Source organism: Solanum pennellii, chromosome 11 (genome assembly GCF_001406875.1).
Source record: "Solanum pennellii chromosome 11, SPENNV200".
NCBI lineage: Eukaryota > Viridiplantae > Streptophyta > Magnoliopsida > Solanales > Solanaceae > Solanum > Solanum pennellii.
Window position 1 is genome coordinate 21,344,526 of NC_028647.1, and position 8,966 is coordinate 21,353,491.

Below are 8,966 nucleotides of genomic sequence, written 5' to 3' on the forward strand. Positions count from 1 at the left end.
GATCTGGAACAATGTCAATATTATATTGGAATTGCTGTACAAAACATCGAGCCAAATCATCCCATGTGTGCCAGTTGGTGATATCCTGATCTATGAACCATTCAGATGCAATCCCTACAAAGCTTTCCCCAAAATAGGCCATAAGTAACTCTTCTTTGCCCTATGCACCCCTCAATTGGTTGCAATATCTCTTTAGATGAGCTATGGGATCTCCGTGACCATCATATTTTTCAAGCTTTGGAGTTTTAAAACCAGCAGGCAAATGGACATGAGGAAACATACACAAGTCATTGAACGAGATGCCTTTGTGGCCTCCTAGTCCTTGCATATCTCTTATACTCGGTTCCAAACTCTTCATTTTCTTAGTCATTTCTTCATGTTCCTCATTCTTGACCATCCTCTCAATTTCAACAGGGGAACTATATTGATGAATGTGGGGATGAGAACTTGGAATTTTAATGGTCTCTTCAAGAGTGTAACTCTGATCACGCCGAACTTTGGGCGGAGGATCGCTATTGGATTTGGGCACCATCGTTGGCTGCGGGATGCTGTTAGTCGGGGCAGTTGACACAAAGAGTGGATTACTTATCACGGGCGTATTCGAAGGGCGCACCATAGAAGTTCCAGCGACATTGGATGTGTAAGCATAGGGGCCGAATCCAGGGGGATATATCTGATCGCTTGTCGACACCTGGATAGGGTGAGACATATTTGTATTAAAATAGTCTCGGATTGAAGACGGTGGAGGTTGTCCATTCATCCAAGCCTCGTACATCTCTGCCATTTGTTGTCTTAACTCCCTTATCTCTTCTGTTGTCCCTGTTTCTTGTGAAGTCATCTGGTTTTGGATCTCCTCATCATTGTCCGATTCATTTCCATCTCTGGGGGCCATTTTCTGTTTCCCTTTCGATCTTGTGTTGTAAGGATGTGATGCCAGTTTAACCACAAACCAACCACTTTTAAGCTAGTATGTCTCTCTCTCTTTCTCTCTCTATCTCTCTCTCTCTCTCTCTCTGAATAGAGTAATAAACCGATTAGTGTTAAGAAATTATGCACATTGTATCCACATACATACTTCTAATATGGAGGACCTCATGTTTCATCCCGGCTTACCTAGGCATTCTTCATTAGTTTTTTAATGTTTTATTATTATTATTTATTTATTTACTTATATGTTTATTTATTTATTATCATTATGATCATCATTTTTTAAGAGAAAGAAGAAAGAAAAAAGAAAAGAAAAGAAAATAATAATAATAATAATAATTTGGATCGAACCCCCAGGGTTGCCTACGTATCATGTTTGGCCCATGAATCAGATCTTGCGTAGTTCGAGAAAGATATTAATAATAATTTATTTTTTTATCATTAATTTACTTTCTTTTTTTCTTTTTTCTTTTTTTTCTTTTTTTTTCTTTTTTTTTTTGCATGACATATGCACATAAGGTGACCGAAAGTAAATCTTTTCATTCATTTTCAAATATTTGAAACAATGATTTGAATAAAACAAACAAAAAAAACAGAAGTACCTAGGACTTAGATAGACTCTAAATGAAATAAAATAACAAAACGAAAAGAAAGAGAAAAACCTAAAAATAATAATAATAATGAAATAATCACTACTAAGAGAATAGACTCTAAAAGAAACTGAATCCTCGAATCTAAATCATCTCCAAGGCCCTTATAAATCTTCGCCAACGTTTTTGGAAGATATGGAGCCAAAGCACGGGCCTGTTGGCCCAACCTCTCATCGTTCTGGTGTAAATATCTAGCATAAACATTGTTGAGTTCATCCCTGAGTTGTAGTATTTCGGTCTCTGGCTTCATCCATATTGTCATAACAATTCTGTAACCAGTGGTGAGCAGTATTGACTTCATGCGTCAAATTTTCCCTTTGTTCTTGGAGTTCTTCAATTTGAAGGTGGAGTGCATCTCGCTCGTCTATTCTTTGACCTCTCTCAATCTCACAGTCTGCCTGATAAGCACTAAAACGCCTTGCTATTTCTCTTTCCCGTTCCATAGAGGCTTTAACTTGAGTTTGGAGTCTAGACTGTGCGCAGATAAGTTGGGCCTTTTCTTTCTTGTACTCCTCTTCCTGTTGCTCCATAGAGCCTGTGGCAATTCCCAAGTCTTCTTGTAAGGTTAGAATGGTAGAGCGGTGTTTTCTAACTCTAACTTCAAATATCGCATCACGTTGGGCCAACTCCTCTTTAGCGTTTTTCAGGTCATTACTTAGGATATCCAGAGTAGATTTGTAGCTTCTTTCGACTTTGAGGCGAGCTTGCTTAATCTTAACCTCAACTTCTGCTTCTCGATCTATAGGTCCTTTTATTGACCCTTCTGGCATAACCTTAGGAAGGGGCTGATCATGAACCCAGTCTAAGTATGCTTGGTCCACCTCGCCTCTTGTGCGATCCTTCACCATATCGTGGGGACTTGAGAGTATGCATCCCCCCAAAATCTTAAATATCTCTGATTGCCTTAAAGGTATCTGGGGATGAAACTCATACATGAATTCACGCATATCTTCATTGGGTGGTATAAACTGGCGTCGCCCAAGTTGTCGCATGACTCTAAGTGGCATGTAAGGTTGGACACCTAGAAGACCCATTAGGACAATGAACGATCGAAAAGTAGACATGTATATCACCTCGATCGATGGAAACCAATGATAATTCCACACAATCTTGTCAGCAGTCAGATTATTTAGGTATTGCTTCCAAGCTTCAATACCCTTCGGAAAACTATGATCTTTGATTCTTTCTTTGTGACCTCCAATATAATCATTCCATTCTACTTTAAAGTCCACTGCATAAGGGTGATGACGAATGTGTTCAATCATCCATAGTTGTAATAACATATTGCATCCCTCAAAGTAGTCTTTCCCATCCTTGCAAATAGTTAAAGCACGATAGATGTCTGCCAGAATCATTGGTACGAGGGTGATATTAGGCTTTTTCTCAAAAGCTGTAATGACTGCAGCTAAGTTCATGCTAATCTTTCCTCCCTTTTTTGGAAATACCATGATCCACAAAAAAGCCACCCGAAGGCATCATAACTGTGTGCTTCCAAAATCAGACGACACCCATTATTACGGAGTTTCTTTCCATACACTTCGAATCCATCACTTTTGCCATATCTTTTGTACAAAAATTCTAACGAGACCCATCCAATATCGAGACAACCACCTATATCATTCTCATTTATATGCAGTAAATCTAGAAACCTCCCCCCATTACTATGTTTTGGTATCATAGGCTCTGCTTTATGAAGATGTTTACCCTTTCCAATGAATGCCCCTATCTCCTCAAGGGTGGGGGTGAGTTCACAACCAGAAAAACGGAATACATTCCTTAACGGGTCTCAAAAATACACTAGTGCTTCTATTAAATCCCGTCGTGGCTCAACATACAAAAGGCTTCGTAGAAATCCCAAGCGTTTGAACACCATTCCTGTTCCATCGTTTGTCATATTTTCATACCATGTCTTCAAGAGTGTCGGGGCCTTATCCAATATCATGAATCGAGGTGATTGGTCCTCTCTTTGTCTCTTATCTCCCTTTCCATATGGATTCATATTTTCCTATATTATGATAGTGACAAACTAGGCTTAATAAAAAATATATTTTTTTTTAATAAGAATAACGGAAAAATCATACACACAAAAAAGTAAATTTTTTTTATAATAAAATATATATATATATATTTATTTTTAAAAATAAATAAATAAAATAAGAATAATGTAAAAATCATACACAAAAAAAAGTAATTTTTTTATTATTATTTTTATAATAAAATAATCATACACACACAAAACAAAAAAAACAATTTTTTTTTTATTTTTACTTATTTATTTATTTAAAAAATGGTTATTAAAGGAAGAAGGAGAAAAAATATATATATATATTAATGCCCTTAAAATTTTTCCAAAACTAAAAATATTAATATATTCGATTGTTTTTATTTTTTGTTGATTAAATTTTCAATCTTTTTTTTTATATAAAAAAACTTTGATGGTAATAATAGATTTTTTTATTTGTAAAAGAAATATGAATTTTGATAGAAAAACTGTGTTTAATAAAAGGATTACGTCAAAACTTTAATTTGGTATTTTTTGTTATAATTAATTTTTCATTATAATTCATTCATCTAAAGCCGATCAACATTTGTATAGTCTTCCCAATAATGCAACAAGTAACACAAATAATGTACATGATAGTCTCAAGTAGGGATACTTCTCCTAGACAGGCTCGACCCTTGTGTCGAGCTCCCCATTAATTCAACATTATGCATGATGCAGATAAATCGAATCCTATTAGGAATAGTCATTGTTGAGGCTTGTTTTACTAGGTAAACAATCTAATAGGGAAGGTGTCTAGACTGGCCATAAAACGAGCGGACTACTCGAGTCGAGAAGGGACAGCTTACCAGTAGCAGGGCTTTCTGGCCTCACTGTTAGTCCTTCCCATCCTAAGACATGTGTTACTATAGAATCCTTCCCAGGAGCGTTGCCGCATCTCTGGTATCTCATGGCTCGGGAGCGTAATCGCATNTTTAAAAAAAAATAGTTTTTAAATGAAGAATGAGAGAATATATATATATATATATATATATATAAATAGCCCTTAAAATTTTTCCAAAACTAAAAATATTAATATATTCGATTGTATTTTATTTTTTGTTGATTAAATTTTCAATCTTTTTTTTTATATATATAGAAAAGCTTTGATGGTAATAATAGATTTTTCTATTTGTAAAAGAAAAATGAATTTTGATAGAAGAAACTGTGTTTAATAAAAAGATTACGTCACAACTTTAAATTGGTATTTTTCGTTATAATTAATTTTTCATTTTAATTCATTCATCTAAAGCCGATCAACATTTGTATAGTCTTCCCCATAATGCAACAAATAACACAAAATAATGTACATGATAGTCTCAAGTAGGGATACTTTTCCTAGACAGGCTCGACCCTTGTGTCGAGCTCCCCATTAATTCAACATTATGCATGATACAGATAAATCGAATCCTAATAGGGATAATCATTGTTGAGGCTTGTTTTACTAGGTAAACAATCTAATAGGGAAGGTGTATAGACTGGCATAAAACGAGCGGACTACTCGAGTCGAGAAGGGACAGCTTTCCAGTAGCAGGGCTTTCTGGCCTCACTGTTAGTCCTTCCCATCCTAAGACATATGTTACTATAGAATCCTTCCCAGGAGCGTTGCCGCATCTCTGATATCTCATGGCTCGGGAGCGTAATCGCATCTCCGAATAAAGTATCTCAGAAGACTCAGATGGATGCGCGAGGAAAGACAATTATATGATAATTAACATATTATCAAGAAGGGTAAATAAGCAAACAAATAACATATTATGCAATTAAACACAATATTCACAAATCGATAAGTACGTAAATACATAATAAAGTCATGTAGAAGTCCATGTTTACAAGCTCGAATTCTAAGTCCCCAGCGGAGTCGCAAGAGATGTCACACCCCTTTTTCGCGCGGCGGCGTAAGGGTTTTTCCAATTTAAGTGACGTTATTAATTAGGTGATTATTTTAGTTTTTTCAGAGTCGCCACTTGGAATTGAGTTACGGTGTTCCAAGTCACCTTTTATTTAGCCCCTAATCAAAAGGAAATGACTCTTTGTTTGGCATGCTAACCAGTTCGAGTAAGGAATTCTATTGACCGAGGGGAAGGTATTAGGCATCCCTAGTCCCGTGGTTCTAGCACGGTCACTTTATGGACTTCTATGACTTAACTATTTTTTGAATATTATATTATTAAGACAACTGTATTTACCCTCATTCTTTGATTTATTTAAATATATTAAAACTACCTTATTTTATTAATCTATGACCTTTAATTTAAAATATATATATGCATATAAATTAAATCAAACTAAGCAGAATAAAATAAGATATTCTTTATTTTTACTTTTTCTTTTGTTATTATTATTATTTTTTATTTTTTATTCTATTTTTTTTACGTTTTTCTTTTTTCCTTTTGTTATTATTATTATTTTTTATTTGTTTATTCTATTTTTCACATTTTTTTTTACCTTCTCATCTTTTGTTATTATTATTTTTTATACTTTCAAGGTTTTATTTGTTTTGTTTTTTTTTATTTCAACTTAATTTTTTTTTTGTTTGGACAAAGAAACTTTCAAAAAATAAAAAATTCTTTCCTCTTCAATTGAATTTTTTTATATTATTTTTATACTTCTTTTCTATTATTTTTTTTTGTTTTCTCTTTTCCCTCTTTTTTAGTATGTTCTTTTTCACAGTTTATTTTTTTTAACTTTTCCCTTTTTCCTTTTATTATTATTATTATTATATATTTTTTTTCATTTTTATTTTTATTCGATTTTTTTTTTACGTCACTAACATTAAACAAAAATTCTACTAACTAAAATTAATATATTTACATAATAGCTACACATGTTATCATTATAAACTAAATATTAAAAATTACATGACTTGGACAATAATTTTACTTAATATAAAATAAACTACGGGTTATTTAAATATAAAATAAATCATGGTTTGATATAATAATTTCACACTAAATATAATTATACCAAGGATCTAAACATAAAACTGATATGAACGTTTGAACATACTTCATACAATAACATGAATAAATATTAATGGTTTAAACATACGCGAAATTTAACAACTTTAATATATATTGCAATTCATTCTCGCATTATCATGACATAAAACTAATACAAAATAGAATTAGTATTACCTCTTGTGGAAATTATTTCACCAAAAGAAAACAATTTGAATAAGGAACCGCGAAAGTAAACCTCAACTTCAACTTTTGTTTTTGAGTCAAAGCAAAATATGTAAATATATTTTCTGATTTTTGTTTGTAGAAGATTCACTTTCTTTTTGTTTGTATTTTTCTTCACGTTTTTTTTTTCTTTCTCCTGATCTTCTTCTTGTCGTCTCCTTTTTTGTTTGTTGATTTCCTTTTTTTCGTCCTTTTTTTTTTACCTCTCTGATCTTTTTTCTCCTTTTTGTTTGCCGATTTTTTTTCTTCTCGTGTGTTTTTTCTCCTTTTTGTTCTTTTCTTTTCTGATCCCTCCTTCTTTTTTTAAGTTGGAAAGAAAAAGTATATAGTAGTAGTAGTGTGTGTGTCGTGTGTGTGAGTGGGGGAAGTGGGGAATGGGGAGTGGATAAGTGGGTTTTTTTTAAAAAAAAATAAATAAATAAAATATATATATAAAATGATAATTATATAATTATTAATTGTTTTGAGTAAATAAATAAATAAAGCTAAATGGGTAATTAAATCAAAAAAGACATAATTAAAAAATATTAGTTTATTTAAATAATATATGTAATATATATATATATATATATATATATATATATTTTAACAATCAACATAAACTTATCTAATAGAAATTATGTTTATGTTGTTTATTCTTATATCTTTTAAATAAACTTAATGAAAATAATAAATAAATAAAAAAGTCAAAATATATTTAATTTAGATTGATAAAATTATTTATGCTCAAAAAATTGGTGTTAAACTTAAATTCGGTCAAAATTACGTGTCTACACATAGTATATTCAGGCGAGTGACTTTTAGTTCGTCTGTAACTTTGATCATTCAAATTTTCTATTCTGAATTTGAGAACCAGAAAAAAAAAACAATTTTTTCGTTTTTCCATGACTTAAGATCTATTTTTAGAAAATTTCAAGTTTAGAGATTACATACATCCTCTGTTGTTTAGATTCATGTAAGTACAAAAATTTATATTTCGACTCCACAAGCTCTCTTTTGTTGTGAGTATCTATAACTAGAAGACTTTTTAAAACTTTGGTCTGTTTTCTTGTAGCTTTAGATTTTTCCTTAAATCTTCTATTTAATACTCTTGTCGTTCATTTAACTTTCTGTTTTAGATGTTTATTAGAACATTTCTTTGTTAGCTTCACTATTAGCTTGCATAAAAATCTCTATTGGCTTCACTGATATGTATGTAAATAGTGGTATATGGAGTGAGCATAGAATTGCAGGAGATATATCCACCCTTCTCACTACCCATCAATAAACTATGAAGAAGTATTCTAGGTGGCTCAACTATTACGCATAACTTTGTCAGATCTACCACTGTTTGATCATAGTGTATGTGTTCCTCTTCTTCCTCTACTATATGTTTCTCTAACAAACTTTTCGCTTTGATGGGATTTAACTTCCGGTCAACTTGCTCTTGAAAGTTGTCATAAGCATCTACTAGTTTACGGGGTAGTTGATCTATGATCCTCTTCAAAGAAAGCAAGTCACCAACCGAAAGCATCTGATGCCATTCCCAACGATCATTGACAGTAGAAAGATTCCAAAAAGTCTTGCATTACCTCTTCAGCCCAAAAATCAAAGATTTGGTTGACTTCACGCTCAATTTTGAAATCAGTTTGAAATCAATGGCGCTCTTTATTTTCTCAAGTACTTGACTGAATATGTTCATTCCCAATTTATTCCTATTATTTTCTTTAGCATTTCTCAACTCTGAAGATCTAACTTTTTATCTGATGGAGGTACTTCTTCATCGCCCCAGTTGCCTTTTGTGACATTGGTGGGTTCACGATAGACGACTTAACTGCTTGAAGCTCCATTCTGTTGAAGGTACTTCTTCCTCACCCTAATTGCCTTTTGTGACATACGTGGGTGCAAGGCAGACGGTATAACTTCCTGAAGCTCCATACCCAAAATTTTATCTTCTCAAAAGTTGCACTATGAATAACAGTCTTAACCTTATCAATATCGAATTTCATCTCTTTCATGAATCTGAACAAGCCTACTCTTTGAATCCAAAGTCGTCATCTTTGTCCACGACATGACAACCAATATCTCATCCAAATACCTAAATGCATAGATCTTCAGTGGCTTATAGAAATCATTCCTTTGATATCCCTCAGCAAGGTTATTAGCATCAACTCTCAGATTCCC

At 32.6% G+C, this 8,966-nt stretch overlaps 1 protein-coding gene across 1 annotated transcript; it reads right to left on the reverse strand.

Moving 5' to 3' along the window:
* Positions 1–160: 160 nt before the first annotated feature.
* Positions 161–892, reverse strand: LOC114074723. The gene has a single exon (XM_027912715.1). It carries the CDS (start codon positions 890–892, stop codon positions 161–163), a length of 732 nt encoding a protein of 243 aa, XP_027768516.1.
* Between the last annotated feature and the right edge of the window lie 8,074 nt (positions 893–8,966).

Excerpts from the sequence above, each read along its gene's own strand:
- LOC114074723 (XM_027912715.1), bottom strand. The coding sequence starts at position 892 with ATGGCCCCCAGAGATGGAAATGAATCGGACAATGATGAGGAGATCCAA.